We start from the raw sequence: 22,817 nt of genomic DNA on the forward strand, positions 1-22,817 counted from the left end.
TAACAGGTGAGTTTGACTGGTAACAGGTGAGTTAGACAGGTAACAGGTGAGTTTGACTGGTAACAGGTGAGTTTGACAGGTTACATAGGTGAGAGTAATAAGACCCACCTGTGTTCTTATTCTTAAGGTGATCCACCTCGGCCTCCTGGGCGTCCAGCCTGGGCTCCAGAACTGAAACCACATCACCCATCACTCATCCGTCCAACACTCACCACTCCATCACTCATCACTTCATAACTTCATCACTCATCACTCCAGCCTCATCACTCCATCCTCCCACCAACATCCCGTCCCACTTCCACGTGGCCCACATCCATTACTGCTCAAGGTTACTACGGCAACCTCCAGGTTACTACGGTAATATAGAGGCATGGAGTCGTTTCCTCCACCAGGTTCTTCATAGCACTGAACAGGTTGGCTGTCTGTCTGGGATGCTCGTCCACGACTGGGTGCTATTTAATAGTGGAGTCAACAACTGTCCCGTCCATCTGTCTAGAACGAGGAACACTGTGGGGAGGAGCTTATGGAACAATCATGGCCTAGCCCAGAAAGTGTCTCCACAGAGAACGGAGCGGAAACCTTTGAGATGACCGTTTACGTCAGCAGTACAACAAGCTAGTGGGATCAAGCACCAGGTCAAGGACGTTGGACCTGAATCCGGCCGGCTAAATCAGCAGCCGGCTGCTCTGCTACATAGACACACATCTCCAGGCCCGCCTGTTCTCATTCTAGACTTTAGTTCTACTTAATTCCAGAGGAAAAGACCAAGACCTGCTCAGAGTCCAGGTCTGGGTCTGAGTTTACCTGAGTTCTGCTCCTCCAGATCCCCTATCCTGGACAAGGACCGGGTCAGTCCGAGCACCTGGTCTTGGGTGAGGTTCACCTGGACCTGCAGGGCCTCCAGGCCCCGGACCCGCTCTGAGGTCTCCAGGGAGGTGAGCTGCTGGTCCTGGACCCTGGTCTCCAGGCTCCTGAGGACCAGCCGCTGGGCCACGGCCTGCTCGCTCAGCCGGAGGACCAGGTCCTTCAGACCCGTCAGGTGGTCCCAGATGACCAGCACGTCTACCCCCTCCCCCTGGACCCCCACCGGGTCCGGGTCGGGCGTAGACTGGGTCTGACCAGGACCCGAGGACCCGGCTAGACCTGGTCCGGAGGCCAGGAGCAGCAGGACAGCCAGCACTCCAACACAGCTCATTCTGCTGGCAAGTCTGGCAGGATTACACCTCCTGGTACACACACACACACTTATACACACACACACTTATACACACACTTATACACACACACACATACTTTTACACACACACACACACACACACTTATACACACACACACACTTATACACACACACACACACACACTTATACACACACACATACTCACACACACACACATACTCATACACACACACATACTTATACACACACACACACACACATACTTATACATACACACACACACTTATACACACACACACTTACTTATACACACACACACACACACTTATACACACATACTTATACACGCACAAACACACACACACATACACACTTATACATACACAAACAAACACACACACACACACTTATACAAACACACACACACAATCTTAAAGACTCACACACACTTATACACACATACATACTTATACACACCCTCGTACACACACACACACACACACACACACTCATTGGCAGCACTCAGTAAGGGGCACACATGGCTGGTTTCAGGATTCTTCTGGAATATTCTAATCAATGTGTCTTTCTTCGAAGTAAGATCTTCCTATTTAAATACTTAAATACTATTTTTGTAACATTCAGTTTCAACTCAAACCACAGGAAAAAATGGAGATTTGGTGTTGGCCAACATAGCAGAGGGCTAATCTCTTTTAGCTCTTGCTTAACACACAGCGTGATGGCTAAGGACTTCACACACTCACACCTCCATCCCATGACTCTCTAACACGCGAGCATGGTCAGATAGTGCATTGGTTAATGACCGTTCTCTGTATTCACTGTCCACCCCCTACCTGCTCCTTAACGACCTGTCTCTGTACTGTCCAACCCCTACCTGCTCCTTAATGACCTGTCTCTGTACTGTCTAACCCCTACCTGCTCCTTAATGACCCGTCTCTGTACTGTCTAACCCCTACCTGCTCCTTAATGACCCGTCTCTGTACTGTCTAACCCCTACCTGCTCCTTAATGACCTGTCTCTGTACTGTCTAACCCCTACCTGCTCCTTAATGACCCGTCTCTGTACTGTCTAACCCCTACCTGCTCCTTAATGACCCGTCTCTGTACTGTCTAACCCCTACCTGCTCCTTAACGACCCGTCTCTGTACTGTCTAACCCCTACCTGCTCCTTAATGACCCGTCTCTGTACTGTCTAACCCCTACCTGCTCCTTAAGGACCTGTCTCTGTACTGTCCAACCCCTACCTGCTAATGACATGTCTCTCTACTGTCTAACCCCTACCTGCTCCTTAATGACCTGTCTCTGTAATGTCTAACCCCTACCTGCTCCTTAACGACCTGTTTCTGTACTGTCTAATTCATTATAATAAACATTGATCATGAGACAGGTGAGAAGATGAAATTTGTAGTTCACTGAAGTTCATTTATTTAAATAGTTTTCATTGAGAAGTAGTACATTAGTAGTATACAGTATAAGGTGTATAATGGCACATTCGAATGACTCGTTTCCAGATGATGTACTTCGTATCTCTCTGCCGGGACTTCCTGTGATGTCATGGTGACTTCCTGTGAGGTCATGGTGACTTCCTGTGAGGTCATGGTTGTGGGGTGAGGCCGGAGAGCCTGTCCAGGAGCTGGTAGTAGTTGTACTTGATGTCATAATCCATGTCGTACCAGAAGTTCACTGCAACACACAACAACAGTATCAGTACTGCTGTGGGTAGGCGGAGCGCAGTGATAGTGCAGTAGTAGCAGTAGTAGTAGTGACATAGCGGTGGTGATAGTGCAGTAGTAGCAGTGACGTAGCAGTAGTAGTAGTGACATAGCAGTAGTAGTAGTGACATAGCGGTGGTGATAGTGCAGTAGTAGCAGTAGCATTAGTGACGTAGCAATAGTAGTAGTAATAGTGCAGCAGTAGTTCTGACGTAGTAGCAATAGTAGTAACGCAGCAGTAGTAGTGAAATAGCGGTAGTAGCAGCAGCAGCAGTAGTGAGGTAGCAGTACTAGCGATGTAGTAGTGATGTAGTAGCAGTAGTAGTGAGGTAGTAGTGATGTAGCAGCAGTAGTAGTGAGGTAGTAGTAGTGAGGTAGTAGTGATGTAGCAGCAGTAGTAGTGAGGTAGTAGTAGTGAGGTAGTAGTGATGTAGTAGCAGTAGTAGTGAGGTAGTAGTAGTGAGGTAGTAGTGATGTAGTAGCAGTAGTAGTGAGGTAGTAGTGATGTAGTAGCAGTAGTAGTGAGGTAGTAGTGATGTAGCAGCAGTAGTAGTGAGGTAGTAGTAGTGAGGTAGTAGTGATGTAGTAGCAGTAGTAGTGAGGTAGTAGTGATGTAGTAGCAGTAGTAGTGAGGTAGTAGTAGTGAGGTAGTAGTGATGTAGTAGCAGTAGTAGTGAGGTAGTAGTGATGTAGTAGCAGTAGTAGTGAGGTAGTAGTGATGTAGCAGCAGTAGTAGTGAGGTAGTAGTAGTGAGGTAGTAGTGATGTAGCAGCAGTAGTAGTGAGGTAGTAGTAGTGAGGTAGTAGTGATGTAGCAGCAGTAGTAGTGAGGTAGTAGTGAGGCAGCACCAGCGATGCAGCCCTGGCTCTGCCTGACGTGGTGGAACCAGAGGGAGGGGAGGTACAGCATCTCGCCCGCCGCCACGCGGCACAGCAGGGGTCTGGCCTCGCGGTACGACCCGTAGCGCTCCAGGTCCGGGGCCAGGGGGTCCAGGGGGATCCAGGCCACCTGGGGGGGGGGGGGGGAGGTGTTGGTCATGTGACGGTGTGTGAAGAGTGTGATGAGGAAGAGGACGACGACAAAGACTCCAACCTTCTCGGCGTCCGTCTGCTCGTCCACCTCGAAGCGTCCGTCCGCGGCCTGCCTGTAGACCGCCGGCGGGTACAGGCCTGGGAAAACACGTTGCCATGGTTACCACCTTCAGTGACGCGCGTTCCCATGGTTACGGGGGAGATGTACGTGTGGAGGCCCTCGTGGCTGTTACCATGGTTACCTAACACCGTGTGAGAGTATGACTGGAGGTAAAGTTTGAAGCGACGGTCACCGCTCACATTGTTGCCACGGTTACCGCTAAGATGTGTCACTCTGGTGACGGGAGTCGGTTGTTTTTTCGTTACCGTATGGGATGAAAGGCCGGTCGGTCGGCGGGAGGAGGATGAACGTCTTCTCTCCAGAAATCACGCAGTACAGGTTCTCATAGTGGTCCTTGTGTACTATACACACACACACACACACACAAAAACAGACTTAATTGTGTGACTACTAGGACCACTGTGATGTTCCCATGGCAACCTAGACAAGGTCCTTACAGGAAGTGACAGCGCTGGCTTCTCCCATCCAAAAGTTCACTGCATCAGGGGACCTCCCTAGAGAGAGAGAGAGAGAGAGAGAGAGAGAGAGAGAGAGAGAGAGAGAGAGAGAGAGAGAGAGATTAGTGTTACGTTTGTCGTGTGTGTGTATCATGGACGTGTGTGTGTGTGTGTGTGATAGGGACCGTGTGTGTGTGTGTGTGTGTGTTATGGGGGTGTGTGAGTTTGTGTGTCTGTATGTTATGGAGGTGTGTGAGAGTGTCTGTATGATATGGTGTGTGTGTGTGTGTGTGTGTGTTATGGATGTGTGTGTTATGGACACGTGTGTGTGTATGTGTGTGTGTGTTTGTGTTATGGTGTATGTTATGGAGGTGTGTGTGTGTGCTATGGTGTATGAGTGTTATGGAGTTGTGTGTGTATGTCTGTGTGTTTGTGTGTGTCTGTGTGTGTTTGTGTTATGGTGTGTGTGTGTTATGGAGGTGTGTGTTATGGTGTATGAGTGTTATGGAGGTGTGTGTTATGGTGTGTGTGTGTTATGGAGGTGTGTGTGTGTGCGTGTGTGTCTGTGTGTGTTTGTGTTATGGAGGTGTGTGTTATGGTGTATGTGTGTTATGGAGGTGTGTGTGTGTGTGTGTGTGTTATGGTGTATGTGTGTTATGGAGGTGTGTGTGTGTGTGTTATGGTGTATGAGTGTTATGGAGGTTTGTGTGTGTGTGTGTGTTATGGTGTATGAGTGTTATGGAGGTGTGTGTTGTGGTGTATGAGTGTTATGGAGGTGTGTGTGTGTGTTATGGTGTATGAGTGTTATGGAGGTGTGTGTGTGTGTTATGGTGTATGAGTGTTATGGAGGTGTGTGTGTGTGTTATGGTGTATGAGTGTTATGGTGTATGAGTGTTATGGAGGTGTGTGTGTGTTATGGAGGTGTGTGTTATGGTGTATGAGTGTTATGGAGGTGTGTGTGTTATGGTGTATGAGTGTTATGGAGGTGTGTGTTATGGTGTATGAGTGTTATGGAGGTGTGTGTGTGTGTGTGTGTGTTATGGTGTATGAGTGTTATGGAGGTGTGTGTTATGGTGTATGAGTGTTATGGAGGTGTGTGTGTGTGTTTGTGTGTGTGTTATGGAGGTGTGTGTTATGGTGTATGAGTGTTATGGAGGTGTGTGTGTGTGTGTGTGTGTGTTATGGTGTATGAGTGTTATGGAGGTGTGTGTTATGGTGTATGAGTGTTATGGAGGTGTGTGTGTGTGTGTGTGTGTGTGTTATGGAGGTGTGTGTGTGTGTGTTAGGGTGTATGAGTGTTATGGAGGTGTGTGTTATGGTGTATGAGTGTTATGGAGGTGTGTGTGTGTGTGTTATGGAGGTGTGTGTGTGTGTGTTATGGTGTATGAGTGTTATGGAGGTGTGTGTCTGTGTGTGTTTGTGTTATGGTGTGCGTGTGTTGTGGAGGTGTGTGTTATGGTGTGTGAGTGTTATGGAGGTGTGTGTGTGTGTTATGGTGTATGAGTGTTATGGAGGTGTGTGTGTGTGTTATGGTGTATGAGTGTTATGGAGGTGTGTGTGTGTGTGTGCGTGTGTGTGTTATGGAGGTGTGTGTGTGTGCGTGTGTGTGTACCCAGGGCCTGGCTCATCCAGGGTATGTCCTCCTCTATGTCCGCTGTCAGCTCAGGAAGCTCCTCCGTCAGGTTGGAGCACTGCTTCTGGACGTAGTACACCCCCGGCTGCTCCACCTACACACACACACACACACACACACAGATGTTCTCCTTCCCGCGAAAATGTTCTACTGCCTGTCCAGATGCTGCTTCCTGTATAGCTGTTCCGATTCCTATGTATATGTTCTACTTCCTGTGAACATTTTCTGTTGCCTGCCTAGATATTTGGCTGCCTGGGTAGTGTTTCTTGTGAAGATGTTGTACTTCCTGTCTAGATGTTGTACTTCCTGTATAGAAGTTGTTCTTCCTGTATAGAGGTTGTACTACCTGTCTGGAGGTGGTTCTTCCTGTATAGAGGTTGTACCTCCTGTCTAGAGGTTGTACCTCCAGTCTAGAGGTTCTACTTCCTGTCTATAAGTGGTTCTTCCTGTATAGAGGTTTTACCTCCTGTCTGGAGGTTCTACTTCCTGTCTGGAGGTTCTACTTCCTGTCTGGAGGTCCCACTTCCTGTGCGGCCCCACCTTGCCCTCGATGACGTCCAGCAGCGAGGAGAAGGTCATGCTCCGCTCCTCCGGCATCATGAAGCGCCCGTCGCTAACCGCGTCCGCGTAGCCGTCAGGGGTCACCGCCACGCTGATGACCTTTGACCCCAGCTTCTCCCTGTTGGGATGACATCATGAGCTCTGGTCTGGGTTCTAGAATCTAGGGATTATATATAAAAACCGCAGCGGACCTCATGGACTATCTAGAATCTAGAGATGTCCGGTCTGGTTTATACAGTATATACTCAAGGTTCTAGATAGTTCTAGAGACACCTGGTGCTCTGGCCTGGTTTATATATACTCACAGTTCTAGTTAGTTCTAGAGACCCAATGGTCTGCTCTGGTTTATATACACTCAAGGTTCTAGATAGTTCTAGAGACCCAGTGGTCTGCTCTGGTTAATACAGTATATACTCAAGGTTCTAGATAGTCTAGAGACCTAGTGGTCTGCTCTGGTTTATATATACTCAAGGTTCTGGATAGTTCTAGAGAGACCCCAATGTTTTGTGTTTTGCAAAGCCCCTCCCTTTCTAACCCCAGTCCAAGTGAGCCGACCTCTAAATCGATTGCTCTTCACCCCCACACCAGTGCTAAGGGACCTGAAGTCATCCGTGTCCATCACAGGTGTTCCTAAACTAACACACTTTCTGTGTTTCTGTTGCGCACTGTGCCACAATCATATATGGGTGTCCCCTTCGAGTTCAGCACACATCAGTCTGAGGAATGACACGGTTCACCTCGACAGGTGTCTGACCTGAAGTATTCTGGGCTCCATCTGGACAGGGCTGGCCAATGGTTGAAAGCATTGCGGATGATGCAGGGCTTATTTGGACCAATCCAGTCGCGGTAGAACTCCAGTGGGGAGGGCGGGAGCTCGAGGTAAGGCACGGATTGGTTCAGGTAAAGTTCTGCAGACAACCAATGAGATGTTATTATTTCACAGAAGTCAGGCACTCAGCTGAGTGATCAGAACAAACATCACCATTCATAATAATGTAAAGCAGTGCTCTAGAAACATTCACAGACGACATGTCCTCACGGCTCTGCGAGTATTCGTTCTTTAACTTTGTTTCATTTTAAACCAACATTTTAAACCCATTAATAAAGTCGTCAGTGGTAGACAGTTATAGTTAGTTAATAGTCATTAAGCAGCTCTATTACAACTTTGTCATGTCGTCTGCTTTATTATTCCCATCAGTAAACTCGCCTCGCGCTTCTTCAGAAAAGTCTCGCAAACATTTGTTCAATCCCTCTGGTTTCTCCGCCATCATGGATCATCAAAAACTATTAAGTTAGAAATCTAGACGATATATTTGCTATATATGTTTGTATATAAAAGAATAGAAGACAAGATTTTGACAACACGCCATGCTGCTTTGTTTACATGGTGTGCGCATGTGCAGTGAGTTTTTCCTTCCGGTGTGGATTCTAGGGGGAAAAAAGGCCGACTGTCTCCCTCTATTGGCAAGAAAATTGTTAAAATTGTTAAAATTGTTAAAATAGATCAAAAGTTGAGTTTAAAGATCATCTGATATTTAACTCAATAAACTTCGCTGTATCCACATATAACCCTATATGTACCGGCAGTACTGCAAAAGCAGTTTATTAAACTGAAATACCTATACAAAGAAAGAACTAAAGAGGTCCACTTTCATCACACCTGGAGCCAATCGAGCCTTATCCGATCATTAGGGAGCCGGCGGGTTGTAATCATGGGAATGACATCGTCTCTATTTAACCGCCCGAGCAGGCATGGATGAATGCGCATTGGAGCGATACTTTGACGATTCAATTGCAAATGTAAGTAGGAAAGGCTGGCTGCTGAGTGCAATGTTTGAGGGAGTCTTCGGTCACCCTCGGTCTCACTCCGTCCTGCTCGGTGTCAATCGGGTGCACTCAACTACTGCGCTGCGTTTGTTTGTGAGGGGGTGAGGTTTTATCCCGTGTAAAATAAAAAGGATGCAAAAATTGGTGTTAAAGGTCTCATTATTTTGTCTGTGAATGGATGTTGGTTGTGGTAAACGTCAAACATTGGGTTCCAGACATGAAGTTAGGATAGTTTAGTGAACAGGTAAGCCAGCAGAATGAGCTGTTTAGTCCACAAACTAGGCATCCTTCAGCATTATCTTTAACCCCTACCTGCTCCTTAATTGCATGCATGTGTGTATGTATGTAAGGGTCAACTGACTGTAACCCTAATATCATATGTATGTGTGTATGTATGTTTAATATAACTACGCTTTGGATTAAAGTGTCTGCCAAATCCAGTATCAGAACTTAAACTCAAACCATAAGATGAAACCGTTTACAGCATTGACGGAACAAACTGCACTCAGATGAAATGGAGACCCTAAATCGATCCTCATCATTTGGTCTTTCCCTGTCTCTCTATCATTCTGTCTCTATCATCTCTCCATCAATCTGTTTTCATTCTTAGTTCTACGTGTTGGTTTGTCGTTAATTTTTGATTTGTAGTTCATGTTTTTACTTGTAGTTCTCACATTTGACTTGTAGTTCTCACATTTGACTTGTAGTTCTTACGTTTGACTTGTAGTCCCTATCGTTTAACTTGTAGTTCCATGTTTGACTTGTGGTTCTAACGTTTGACTTGTAGTTCTTCACGTTTGACTTGTGGTTCCATGCTTGACTTGTAGTTCTCACGTTTGACTTGTAGTTCTTCACGTTTGACTTGTGGATCCATGCTTGACTTGTAGTTCTCACGTTTGACTTGCAATTCTTCACGTTTGACTTGTAGTTCTTCACGTTTGACTTGTGGTTCTCACGTTTGACTTGTAGTTCTTCACGTTTGACTCATGGTTCCATGTTTGACTTGTAGTTCTTCACGTTTGACCTGTGGTTCCATGTTTGACTTGCAGTTCTCACGTTTGACTTGTAGTTCTTCACGTTTGACTCATGGTTCCATGTTTGACTTGTAGTTCTTCACGTTTGACTTGTAGTTCTTCACGTTTGACCTGTGGTTCCATGTTTGACTTGCAGTTCTCACGTTTGACTTGTAGTTCTTCACGTTTGACTTGTAGTTCTTCACGTTTGACTTGTAGTTCTTCACGTTTGACTTGTATTTCAGTGTTGATTTGTAGCGGTGTGTTTCCAGGATTTGTCCTTCTTGATTGACGAGGGCCCCGAGGGGCCTACTCCGGACGGCTCCTTCGGGGGGGCGGAGCCTAAGAAGAGCCGTGAGGGAGACCTGGACCTCAGCTTCCTGCCTGATGACCTCAGCTCACAGGAAGCAGCCAACCGCAGCTTGGCCGGTACTGATGCTGCTAGCACGGCTAGCAATGGTTGAAGGATGGGAGAGGATGGAGGGACAGGTTGCTAGGGGTGCTGATGTGTTTATGTCTGGTGTGGTCATGTGACAGATCATGTGACGGGTCATGCTAGTGAGTCGGTTGGAAATGATGACGACGCCCACAACGTCTCCCAGGACAGCGGCGTCTGCCCGGACTACATTACCCAGGAGCCACCTGGGGGCCAGCAGCCAGCAGGGCCCATGGCGGGAATGGGGGCTTCTCCCTTCTGCTCCATGACCCCCATGACCCCTATGACCCCCATGACCCCTGTGACCGAACGCTCTGGAATCATTCCACAGCTACAGTTAAGATTTATCCCTAACTTACCTTAACCCTATTATTAACTAACCCTGACTAACCCATATCTTAAGATGAACTAGTCCTCACCAATCGTAACCCTATTATTAACTTGCCCTTGTACAAACAACCCAAACCCTAAAACCAAAAGACATTGTGTGTGTGTGTGTGTGTGTGTGTGTGTGCATGTGTGTGTGTGTGTAGGAACATTGTCTCCACGGTGAATCTGGGCTGTTCCCTGGACCTGAAGTTCATCGCCCTCCAAGCCAGGAATGCAGAATACAACCCCAAGGTACGCACACACACACACGCACACACACGCACACACACACACACACACACACACACACACACACACACACACATGTTGTGTTTATGTGTTGTTGTTGTTGTTGTATGATGTGTGTGTCAGCGTTTTGCTGCGGTCATCATGAGGATTCGGGAGCCGAGGACCACAGCGCTGATCTTCAGCTCTGGGAAGATGGTCTGTACCGGAGCCAAGAGGTAGCACCTCTACATGTTCTACATCTATAGCCCTCTCATAATGTATATCTACACGGCTCTACCTTTTCTCCATCTATACTGCTCATCATGTTCTACATCTATACATCTATACTGCTCTACATGTTCTCCATCTATACTGCTCTACATGTTCTCCATCTATACTGCTCTACATGTTCTCCATCGATACTGCTCTACATGTTCTACATCTATACTGCTCTACATGATCTACATTTACACTGCTCTACATGGTGTCCATCTATACTGCTCTACATGGTCTACATCTAAACTGCTCTACATGGTCTACATCTATACTGCTCTACATGGTCTACATCTATACTGCTCTACATGTTCTACATCTATACTGCTCTACAAGGTGTCCATCTATACTGCTCTACATGTTCTCCATCTATACTGCTCTACATGTTCTCCATCTATACTGCTCTACATGTTCTACATCTATACTGCTCTACATGGTGTCCATCTATACTGCTGTACATGGTGTCCATCTATACTGCTCTACATGTTCTACATCTATACTGCTCTACATGTTCTCCATCTATACTGCTCTACATGTTCTACATCTATACTGCTCTACATGTTCTCCATCTATACTGCTCTACATGGTGTCCATCTATACTGCTCTACATGTTCTCCATCTATACTGCTCTACATGTTCTCCATCTATACTGCTCTACATGGTGTCCATCTATACTGCTCTACATGTTCTACATCTATGTGTGTGTGATGCAGTGAGGAGCAGTCGCGGCTGGCAGCCAGGAAGTACGCCCGCGTGGTGCAGAAGCTGGGCTTCACCGCCCGCTTCCTGGACTTCAAGATCCAGAACATGGTGGCCAGCTGCGACGTCTGCTTCCCCATCCGCCTGGAGGGGCTGGTGCTCACCCACCAGCAGTTCAGCAGGTAGGCTGTCTGACCCACCAGCAGTTCAGCAGGTAGGCTGTCTGACCCACCAGCAGGTAGGCTGTCTGAACCACCCGCAGGTAGGCTGTCTGACCCACCAGCAGTACAGCAGGTAGGCTGTCTGACCCACCAGCAGGTAGGCTGTCTGACCCACCAGCAGGTAGGCTGTCTGACCCACCAGCAGTTCAGCAGGTAGGCTGTCTGACCCACCAGCAGGTAGGCTGTCTGACCTACCAGCAGGTAGGCTGTCTGACCCACCAGCAGTTCAGCAGGTAGGCTGTCTGACCCACCAGCAGGTAGGCTGTCTGACCCAGTTCAGCAGGTAGGCTGGTCTGACCCAGTTCTGTGTGTGTGTGTGTGTGTGTGTGTGTGTGTGTGTGTGTGTGTGTGTGTGTGTGTGTGTGTGTGTGTGTGTGTGTGTAGCTACGAGCCGGAGCTGTTCCCAGGGCTGATCTACCGCATGGTGAAGCCTCGCATCGTCCTGCTCATCTTCGTGTCGGGGAAGGTGGTCCTGACAGGTTGGTTGCTAGGGTTGTGTTGTTATTGTCGTCAGGGTAGAGCTGTGTCGTTGTCAGGGTCACGCTGTATGTTGTCACGGTGACACTGTGCCGTGTCTCCTCTTTCCAGGTGCTAAGGAACGAGAGGAGATCTACGAGGCGTTTGAGAATATTTATCCTATCCTTAAAGGATTTAGAAAGCAGTGAATGTTGTTGCTGATGCCGGCCACTCACATCGCATTTATTTACTGTATAGTTTAAGTAATTCTTAATTTAACTTATTATGCATTCAGCTTAGTTTATTGAACTTATAGTTTGTGTTATCTGTGTCTGGTTTGGATGGCAAAGCAGCTGAAAATGTATTTGTCGGTCTTGGTCAATAAAATATTATTTTCATATGTGGTTGACTCCGCCCCCTGCCTGGCCGTGACTCCGCCCCCCATGCCTCGTCACCACATAAACAAACACTATCACGTGGTCAGGAGAAACAGAAAGCGGAAAGTCGCAGTTTCGTAGTTCAAAACAAATCACTTCCCTGGCGTTGTCGCATAACGGGCGCGTTTGTGCTCCGAATATTAATATTTACAATCGAGATGAGGACCTGAAACCCCTCTAAACGAGGCGCAGTAAGCCTTCTAAACTCCGAGCTGTGGTTAGCTTAGCATCGAGCGGGGCTCCATGGACTCCCCAGCGGGATGTGGGGTCCGCTCGCTCGGCCCAGGTGACGCTGCCGTCCCCGGGCCGCAGCCCGCGGGGCGGCCGCCTCTTCGGCCGTACCACCTGCACGGCTCCCCGGGGAGCGTGACGGTGGAGTCGGTGGACGACGCGGAGGGTCTCTCCGTGGCCGTGGAGCGCTGTCCTCTCTGCGGCTCCGCTCGGAGGAAGCTCACCTGTAGCCGCTGCGTTCAGTCCGGGGACTTCGTGTACATCGACGGGAGGAACCCTGAACGGTGAGTGTGAGGAGGGGGAATTGGGGGTCCATGACACGGTGCTTGTGTCGGATCTGAAGTTCGGAGAGACGACAGCTAGCCTGGCTGGTTAGCATTAGCAGATCTCTTGTATATTTACATAACTGTTAGCCGCAGGCTAGTTAGCCCCCGTTGTTTTTGTCGCCCCAGTTTTCCGAGAGTCGTTATTTAGGTTTCCAGTAAACCTTTTATAGTAACATTACCTTGAAACAACAATAAGCCTTTATTCTGTCAATCCTGCCGAGCTGATGTCAGAATCTATTTGAGGTCCTGAGTGTGGTCTGGTTCTTAGAATCTAGCGGCCAGGCTGTTGTTGATCTGAAGGTACAGGATCCCAGCTGCTGGACTCCTAAACTCGGAGCGTTTGTTTGATGTGATCGAGCTGGCGGGTGTTTAGTTCAACTTCCCCTGCGCCCTCCTGCTGTGTAGATACATAGAGAAGCTGGAGCGACTGACGGCGCTTAAAGAAGAGAAGGATCAGCTGCAGAAGAGGTAAGATGCACCTTGATAAAGGAAGGTAAATGACATCTACTTTATTGGTATACATTGGTATCATTTATATGCAGGTACTACAGGTTATATATCATGTATAGGTAAACTACAGGTTATTAATAACATCCAGAAAAAAAAATAAAGCCAGAGTAAACTTAGGATACAGGTTGAATGGTAAATGGACTGCATTTATGCAGCGCTTTTCTAACCAGTGGTCCCTCAAAGCACTTAACAATATTCACACATTCACACATTCACACACGACGGCGGTGCCAACCGGTGACAGCCAGCTCGTCAGGAGCAGTTAGGGTGAGGCGTCTCGCTCAGGGACACCTCGACACTCGACAGGTGGAGGTATACAGGTCAACGACATAGAATACAGGTATAAGGACAACCGGTAGACAGGCTATTAAGTGTACACTGGTGCGGACTGACCTGTCTCTCCCCATCTTGGCCCCTCTCTCCCCGTGTTGACCTGTCTCTCTCCATCTTGTCCCATCTCTCCCCGTGCTGACCTGTCTCTCCCCGCCCTGACCTGTCTCTCCCGTGCTGACCTGTCTCTCCCTGTCCAGACCTGTCTCTCCCCGCCCTGACCTGTCTCTCCCCGCCCTGACCTGTTTCTCCCCGCCCTGACCTGTCTCTCCCCGTCCTGACCAATCTCTCCCTGTCTTGACCCGTCTTTCACTGTCCTGACCTGTGTCTCCCGTGCTGACCTGTCTCTCCCCGTCCTGACTTCTCTCTCCCGCCCTGAACTGTCTCTCCCCGTCCTGACCTGTCTCCCCGTCCTGACCTGTCTCTGCCCGTCCTGACCTGTCTCTCCCCGTACTGACCAGTCTCTCTCGTGCTGACCTGTCTCTCCCCTTCCTGACCTGTCTCTCCCGTGCTGACCTGTCCCTCCCCGTCCTGACCTGTCTCTCCCGTGCTGACCTGTCTCTCCCCTCACAGTGTGATCGCAGCGATGGAGCCCACCCTGCAGGCCGACCAGATGGTGAGTGGCTCTGGGGGATCTCTGCATGCTTAGGTTCTCTCACTCCCTCTGAACCCCCCTGCTGTCGACAGCTTGTTGCCGTGGCGACTTAATGTCACTTGTGGTCCTTCCACAGAAATGGAAGATCATGTCGTGTAAGATGAAGATCGAGCAGCTGAAGGAGGCGGTTGCCTGGGGCAACGAGGAGGTCCGCAGCGGTACGTTCACCCCGGCGACCTTATTGGAAGTGTTCATTCCAATATGAGGAAGTGTTGTTGATGAGCCAATGTTTCATACGATACACGAAACTAAGCTGGAGTCATCCAGAGGTGACACGGGCTGGGGAGATGTTCTCGTTAATCCCAGACATTAATCCCTATTGTAACAATGGAAGTGCCACTATAGTATTCTAGTAGTAGTAGTAGTAGTAGCATAAAGCTGTTATAATTATACAATGACTATGTTTGCACCATAGTCAGTGATTGAGAACATTCCGGTGGACCACCAGAATGTTACCCAGATGTTAGACCAAAGACCTGCCTGACGTGGGACCCCTGCCACCTCCTCCCCACCTCCCCGACTCCACCTCACCTCACCTCCACCTCAATCTCATATCCCCCTCCTTTTCCTCCACCTCTTCACCTCCTTCTCCTCCTCCACCTCCTTTACCTCCGCCTCTTCACCTCCTTCTCCTCCACCTCCTTTACCTCCGCCTCTTCACCTCCTCATCTCCACTTCATCTCCTTCTCCTCCTCCACCTCCACCTCCTCCTCCCCACCACCTCCTCCCCACCACCTCCTCCCCACCACCTCCTCCTCACCACCTCCTCCTCCTCCTCCTCAGGCAAGGAGCTGCTCCTGCGCTCCCAGGAGGAGAGCGGCCGGCTGCAGCGGCGGGCGAGCCGGCACCAGGAGAAGCGGGACAAGATGGAGCGCCACACGCGGCGGCTGGCGGAGCTGCTGGAGCGCCGCGGCCGGGAGCTGGGGCAGCGCCTGGAGAGCCTGGCCCAGGTCCGCCGCGAGCAGGTCCTGGACCTCACCGCCCACGTGTTCCCCACGCGGGAGGACAAGCTGCCCAGCAGGTCCGCACACGCACACGTCATCGCACACTCTTATACACACACAAACACACACACACACAATCACTCACTCACACACATCGTCGTACGCACACATCGTGTGTGTACGCTTATATACATACGCGCGCACATCGTCGCATACTCTTATACACGCTTATACACACGCACGCATGCACGCACGCACGCACGCACGCACGCACGCACGCACGCACGCACGCACGCACGCACGCACGCACGCATGCACGCACACACACACACGCACATATGATCGCAAATACTTATACATTCACAGACACAGGCACACACACAAGACACACACACACACACCTCTCACACTATAGAAGACGTGTTGTCTCCCTCATCGTCTCCGCTATCATCTAGCCCGCTGAGGTCACGGTTCCCGTTAGGCAAACCGCTTCAAACCACGCCCGGACTCCAAGTCCCACGATGCACCTGGCCCTTAAGCGCGCCCCTCCCCCCCCAAGCAGGGACCCGGCGGACGTGGCCCTGGAGAGCGAGCCGGCGCTGCCCTCCAGCACGGTGAGCGAGCTGGCGGAGGCACGGCGCACCACCTACCTGTCGGGCCGCTGGGTGTGGGACGACCACAACGGGGACACCAGCATCAGCATCACCGGGCCCCACGTCACGCTGCCTAGCAACGGGGACTGCTCCGCCTACTACAGCTGGGCCGAGGAGAAGGGCGCCAGTCAGGGGCCAGGTGAGCGGACGGGCGGGGCCAGAGGGTCGGGGGTTCGCTGGACCGAGGGGGAGGGGGGAGGGGCTGTGTTTTGATTTCAACGTGTGTGTGTGTGTGTGTGTGTGTGTGTGTGTTGCAGAGCTGGAGCACATAAGCCCCGCCCACACCATAAGCGCAGCGCTGTGCTACGCCACTCAGCTAGCTAACATCCTGTCTCACATCCTGGACATCAACCTGCCTAAGAAGCTCTGCAACAGGTAACGCATGACCCCCCCCTTCACAGGACCCCCGTCACGTGACCACTGTCACATGACCCCCGTTACATGACCCCCCTGTCACATGACCCCCCGTCACATGGCTCTGACCCCCCCCCCCCCCCCCCCCCCCCCTTGTGTATGCAGTGAGTTCTGCGGGGAGAACCTGAGCCGGTACCGCTTCACCAGGGCCCTCGCCAAACTCAACACCAACATCCTGTTCCTGTCCTTCTCCCAGGTACACACACACACACACACACACACACCTGTCTATCTCCCCAAAGTCCTTGTTTGGGAATAATAAACTGTGTGTGTGTGTGTGTGTGTGTGTGTGTGTAGCACGTCGACAGCGAGAAGCTCCACCCTCACCACACCCTGAGGAACGTCATGTTCCTGGTCTCCCCCGACAACAAGAAACTGGGCAGGTGAGAGTTACCTGTAGAGTAACCAGCTAACCAACACTCTGGCTACTGTACCAGATCAAACTAGATGTTTACTAAGGACCTCCGGGTGATGGCTGGTTACCTGTGGAGTGACCAACTAACCAGCCCTCCCTGTGTGTGTGAGCAGGACGGGATGGTTACCTGTAGGTTAACCCTGTGTGTGTGAGCAGGACGGGTTGGTTAGCTGGAGGTTACCCCTGTGTGTGCAGGACGGGTTGGTTAGCTGGAGGTTAACCCTGTGTGTGCAGGACGGGTTGGTTAGCTGGAGGTTACCCCTGTGTGTGCAGGACGGGTTGGTTAGCTGGAGGTTAACCCTGTGTGAGCAGGACAGGTTGGTTAGCTGGAGGTTAACCCTGTGTGTGCAGGATGGGTTGTTTAGCTGGAGGTTACCCCTGTGTGAGCAGGACGGGTTGGTTAGCTGGAGGTTACCCCTGTGTGAGCAGGACGGGTTGGTTAGCTGGAGGTTACCCCTGTGTGAGCAGGACGGGTTGGTTAGCTGGAGGTTACCCCTGTGTGAGCAGGACGGGTTGGTTAGCTGGAGGTTACCCCTGTGTGTGTGAGCAGGACGGGTTGGTTAGCTGGAGGTTACCCCTGTGTGAGCAGGACGGGTTGGTTAGCTGGAGGTTACCCCTGTGTGAGCAGGACGGGTTGGTTAGCTGGAGGTTACCCCTGTGTGTGTGAGCAGGACGGGTTGGTTAGCTGGAGGTTACCCCTGTGTGTGTGAGCAGGACGGGTTGGTTAGCTGGAGGTTAACCCTGTGTGTGTGAGCAGGACGGGTTGGTTAGCTGGAGGTTACCCCTGTGTGAGCAGGACGGGTTGGTTAGCTGGAGGTTACCCCTGTGTGAGCAGGACGGGTTGGTTAGCTGGAGGTTACCCCTGTGTGAGCAGGACGGGTTGGTTAGCTGGAGGTTACCCCTGTGTGAGCAGGACGGGTTGGTTAGCTGGAGGTTACCCCTGTGTGTGTGAGCAGGACGGGTTGGTTAGCTGGAGGTTACCCCTGTGTGTGTGAGCAGGACGGGTTGGTTAGCTGGAGGTTACCCCTGTGTGAGCAGGACGGGTTGGTTAGCTGGAGGTTACCCCTGTGTGAGCAGGACGGGTTGGTTAGCTGGAGGTTACCCCTGTGTGTGTGAGCAGGACGGGTTGGTTAGCTGGAGGTTACCCCTGTGTGAGCAGGACGGGTTGGTTAGCTGGAGGTTAACCCTGTGTGTGTGAGCAGGACGGGTTGGTTAGCTGGAGGTTACCCTGTGTGTGCAGGACGGGTTGGTTAGCTGGAGGTTACCCTGTGTGTGCAGGACGGGTTGGTTAGCTGGAGGTTAACCCTGTGTGAGCAGGACGGGTTGGTTAGCTGGAGGTTACCCCTGTGTGAGCAGGACGGGTTGGTTAGCTGGAGGTTACCCCTGTGTGAGCAGGACGGGTTGGTTAGCTGGAGGTTAACCCTGTGTGTGCAGGACGGGTTGTTTAGCTGGAGGTTACCCCTGTGTGAGCAGGACGGGTTGGTTAGCTGGAGGTTACCCCTGTGTGAGCAGGACGGGTTGGTTAGCTGGAGGTTACCCCTATGTGAGCAGGACGGGTTGGTTAGCTGGAGGTTACCCCTGTGTGAGCAGGACGGGTTGGTTAGCTGGAGGTTAACCCTGTGTGTGCAGGACGGGTTGTTTAGCTGGAGGTTACCCCTGTGTGAGCAGGACGGGCTGGTTAGCTGGAGGTTACCCCTGTGTGAGCAGGACGGGTTGGTTAGCTGGAGGTTACCCCTGTGTGAGCAGGACGGGTTGGTTAGCTGGAGGTTACCTCTGTGTGTGAGCAGGACGGGTTGGTTAGCTGGAGGTTACCCCTGTGTGAGCAGGACGGGTTGGTTAGCTGGAGGTTAACCCTGTGTGTGTGAGCAAACGGGTTGGTTAGCTGGAGGTTAACCCTGTGTGAGCAGGACGGGTTGGTTAGCTGGAGGTTACCCCCGTGTGAGCAGGACGGGTTGGTTAGCTGGAGGTTACCCCTGTGTGTGTGAGCAGGACGGGTTGGTTAGCTGGAGGTTACCCCTGTGTGTGTGAGCAGGACGGGTTGGTTAGCTGGAGGTTACCCCTGTGTGTGTGAGCAGGACGGGTTGGTTAGCTGGAGGTTACCCCTGTGTGTTTGAGCAGGACGGGTTGGTTAGCTGGAGGTTACCCCTGTGTGAGCAGGACGGGTTGGTTAGCTGGAGGTTACCCCTGTGTGAGCAGGACGGGTTGGTTAGCTGGAGGTTAACCCTGTGTGTGTGAGCAGGACGGGTTGGTTAGCTGGAGGTTAACCCTGGGTGTGAGCAGGACGGGTTGGTTAGCTGGAGGTTACCCCTGTGTGAGCAGGACGGGTTGGTTAGCTGGAGGTTACCCCTGTGTGTGTGAGCAGGACGGGTTGGTTAGCTGGAGGTTACCCCTGTGTGTGTGAGCAGGACGGGTTGGTTAGCTGGAGGTTACCCCTGTGTGAGCAGGACGGGTTGGTTAGCTGGAGGTTACCCCTGTGTGAGCAGGACGGGTTGGTTAGCTGGAGGTTACCCCTGTGTGTGTGAGCAGGACGGGTTGGTTAGCTGGAGGTTACCCCTGTGTGTGTGAGCAGGACGGGTTGGTTAGCTGGAGGTTACCCCTGTGTGTGTGAGCAGGACGGGTTGGTTAGCTGGAGGTTACCCCTGTGTGTGTGAGCAGGACGGGTTGGTTAGCTGGAGGTTACCCCTGTGTGAGCAGGACGGGTTGGTTAGCTGGAGGTTACCCCTGTGTGAGCAGGACGGGTTGGTTAGCTGGAGGTTACCCCTGTGTGTGTGAGCAGGACGGGTTGGTTAGCTGGAGGTTACCCCTGTGTGAGCAGGACGGGTTGGTTAGCTGGAGGTTACCCCTGTGTGTGTGAGCAGGACGGGTTGGTTAGCTGGAGGTTACCCCTGTGTGAGCAGGATGGGTTGGTTAGCTGGAGGTTACCCCTGTGTGAGCAGGACGGGTTGGTTAGCTGGAGGTTACCCCTGTGTGAGCAGGACGGGTTGGTTAGCTGGAGGTTACCCCTGTGTGAGCAGGACGGGTTGGTTAGCTGGAGGTTACCCCTGTGTGTGTGAGCAGGACGGGTTGGTTAGCTGGAGGTTACCCCTGTGTGAGCAGGACGGGTTGGTTAGCTGGAGGTTACCCCTGTGTGAGCAGGACGGGTTGGTTAGCTGGAGGTTACCCTGTGTGAGCAGGACGGGTTGGTTAGCTGGAGGTTACCCTGTGTGAGCAGGACGGGTTGGTTAGCTGGAGGTTACCCCTGTGTGAGCAGGACGGGTTGGTTAGCTGGAGGTTACCCTGTGTGAGCAGGACGGGTTGGTTAGCTGGAGGTTAACCCTGTGTGTGCAGGACGGGTTGTTTAGCTGGAGGTTACCCCTGTGTGAGCAGGACGGGTTGGTTAGCTGGAGGTTACCCCTGTGTGAGCAGGACGGGTTGGTTAGCTGGAGGTTACCCCTGTGTGTGTGAGCAGGACGGGTTGGTTAGCTGGAGGTTACCCTGTGTGTGTGAGCAGGACGGGTTGGTTAGCTGGAGGTTACCCTGTGTGAGCAGGACGGGGCCGTTCGAGGTGGCCGTGGACCTGGAGGAGTCCATGGAGTTCGTGGAGCCGGAGGCGGACGGGCCGGCGGAGGAGAGCGCCGAGGAAGGAGTCACCGACGACGAGACGGACCTGGGGGTGGACTGGGAGACGGTGCCCAGCCCCCGCTTCTGCGACATCCCCTCCCAGGTAAACCCCCCCCCCCCCCCCCAGACCCCCTTCTGGTAGACTTTCCCCCAGACCCACACCTGGTTACACCCTGGTGAACCCAGGTACCTAACACTTAAACCTAAAGGGCTGATTGTGGTTCCACGTTCACGCAGCGCAAGGGGGTGACGGACCCCTTTCGTCGTTGCGGACCCTCCTTGCGTCCACCGCAAGGGCCTGATCCTTGATTATGCGGCACGTTTTCTTAAATGCGATGAAAAATGCGGCATATTTATGCAATTTTATGTGATGAAATTGCGGGAACTTGCAAAAATTGCGGGTACTTGCGAAAAAATGCGGGAACTTGCGAAAAATGCAGCTTTTCGAAGACGTTCACGTCGCGTAATTACGTCACTTCATAACGTTTCTAACAGGGGGAAACGGCTGCACTTGTGTGAAGTAAACGCAATATTTTTCAACTTTCTGCTAAGATATATGCAACTTTTTTGCAACGAAAATGCGAGGATTATGAAATCATGCACGCCCCGCATATTTTGTGCTGAAATCGGCAATTTATGCGGTGAAAGTGCGGCATATTTGAAAAAATGCGGCCCCCACATGAATATGCGGGCTGATTATGCGTTGAATTATGCGATCGCATAATCGCGTTTTTCTGGAGGGACTGATGTGTATGCCCAGGGTTGAGGAGATGGTTGCATGTCCTCCATGTTGTGTAAATGCTGAAGATGTAACCTGAGGATGGTTGTGGTTCCAGCCCATGGAGATGTCCCAGAGCGCCGCCCTCCAGCTCTCCCAGCCGGCGGCGCCCGGGGGAATGATCTCCTCCGCCGCCGCCTCCGTCACCTCCTGGTTCAGGGCCTACACAGGTCAGCGCTGACCACCTCCACCACCTCCTCCTGGTCCAGACCCTCCACCACCTCCTAGTCCAGACCCTACATCTCCTCCTGGTCCAGACCTGACCTCCACCACCTCCTGGGCCAGACCTGACCTCCACCTCCTCCTGGTCCAGCCCCTCCACCACCTCCTAGTCCAGACCCTACATCTCCTCCTGGTCCAGACCTGACCTCCACCTCCTCCTGGTCCAGCCCTGCACCACCTGGTTCAGGGCCAGCCCCCCTAAGGAGAACCTCGTGGTCCAGAGCTTAACCAGTACCGGGCTTCAGATGATCTTCAAATGGACTTGAAGAATGTGTCTTCGTCTTCTTCTGATTGGTCCTTCAGCATGATGACATCACGTCCTGGTCCATCCCTGGAAGGGTTCCGGGTGGACCTACAGGTCGACACACGTCTCTCCTTCTGCCTAGAGGTCTCTGTATGCCCGCTGAGTGTGAGTGTGTGGAGGTGTTTCTCCTCTGAGCTCTGCAGGAACCAGCCGCAGAAATGCACTCCTCTTCTCATTAAAACCCTGATTCAAAACCCATTGAGCTGAAATCGGTCACTTCCTTCCACACTCTGAAGCGTGGCTGCTAGGATGGACTTAAGTACGGTATCATCTGTGACATTATGAAAATACAATCATTTGTGTATTAAAAATAAATTAAAAGATGCCACAAATGACCACAAAACCTAGCTTGATGTGATACACTGACCCGGAGTCTGAAGGAGCATAGATTTAGGGAAATATTTAGTCTAAACTAGGGGTGGCAAACTGACAGGCCACATACGGCCCGGATCCTCACTCAGTCAGGCCCGCAGATAATTTAATTTTTTTTATTTTATCATTTTTGAGTTACAGAAAACTCAAGAAAGATGAAAGCAGAGTATCTGTTCATAGAATTCAAAGGCAAACCCATGTGTCTAGTTTGCTTAGAAACTATCCGTCACGAAAGTTTTCCACTTAAGTCGCCACTACAACTTCTACAACTGCAATGAATATCGTGCTTGTTGGGTTTGAGTTCATTGAGTTGTTGCACTTAATGTTGGGCCCCTGTTTTTCAGTTTTGTGACATCATTGAATGATGATGTATGTGAGCCCTTTGCACTGATAAAAACACTAACCATCAAAATC

The 22,817-nt window shown here is 51.2% G+C and overlaps 3 protein-coding genes across 4 annotated transcripts; 2 read left to right on the forward strand and 1 right to left on the reverse strand.

Moving 5' to 3' along the window:
• Positions 1 to 2,658: 2,658 nt before the first annotated feature.
• On the reverse strand, positions 2,659 to 8,075 carry jmjd7 (jumonji domain containing 7). Of its 2 annotated transcripts, XM_079752550.1 has the most exons (9): positions 7,898 to 8,075; positions 7,445 to 7,598; positions 6,670 to 6,808; positions 6,109 to 6,223; positions 4,497 to 4,553; positions 4,305 to 4,400; positions 4,000 to 4,076; positions 3,756 to 3,915; positions 2,659 to 2,878 (listed from the first exon to the last, which is right to left on the reverse strand). In XM_079752550.1, the coding sequence occupies exons 1-9, from the start codon at positions 7,959 to 7,961 to the stop codon at positions 2,790 to 2,792; spliced, it is 951 nt and encodes a 316-aa protein (XP_079608676.1). In that variant the 5' UTR covers positions 7,962 to 8,075; the 3' UTR covers positions 2,659 to 2,789. The 2 variants fall into 2 exon arrangements, with proteins under 2 accessions (XP_079608676.1, XP_079608675.1); XM_079752549.1 differs by having other exon boundaries at positions 2,702 to 3,915.
• Positions 8,076 to 8,442: 367 nt separating this feature from the next.
• tbpl2 (TATA box binding protein like 2) lies at positions 8,443 to 12,421 on the forward strand (the record flags this gene model as incomplete). Its single annotated transcript, XM_079752555.1, has 8 exons — positions 8,443 to 8,490; positions 9,803 to 9,959; positions 10,068 to 10,302; positions 10,500 to 10,587; positions 10,708 to 10,799; positions 11,550 to 11,717; positions 12,141 to 12,235; positions 12,345 to 12,421. 8 exons carry the CDS (start codon positions 8,443 to 8,445, stop codon positions 12,419 to 12,421), a joined length of 960 nt encoding a protein of 319 aa, XP_079608681.1.
• Positions 12,422 to 12,702: 281 nt separating this feature from the next.
• atg14 (autophagy related 14) lies at positions 12,703 to 22,797 on the forward strand. Its single transcript, XM_079752553.1, has 11 exons — positions 12,703 to 13,164; positions 13,612 to 13,674; positions 14,620 to 14,662; positions 14,778 to 14,859; positions 15,485 to 15,722; positions 16,208 to 16,437; positions 16,556 to 16,673; positions 16,818 to 16,908; positions 17,010 to 17,095; positions 20,656 to 20,830; positions 21,564 to 22,797. Exons 1-11 carry the CDS (start codon positions 12,893 to 12,895, stop codon positions 21,684 to 21,686), a joined length of 1,521 nt encoding a protein of 506 aa, XP_079608679.1. The 5' UTR covers positions 12,703 to 12,892; the 3' UTR covers positions 21,687 to 22,797.
• The last annotated feature ends 20 nt before the right edge of the window (positions 22,798 to 22,817 follow it).

Source organism: Pollachius pollachius (genome assembly GCF_949987615.1).
Source record: "Pollachius pollachius genome assembly, chromosome: 15".
Lineage (NCBI taxonomy): Eukaryota > Metazoa > Chordata > Actinopteri > Gadiformes > Gadidae > Pollachius > Pollachius pollachius.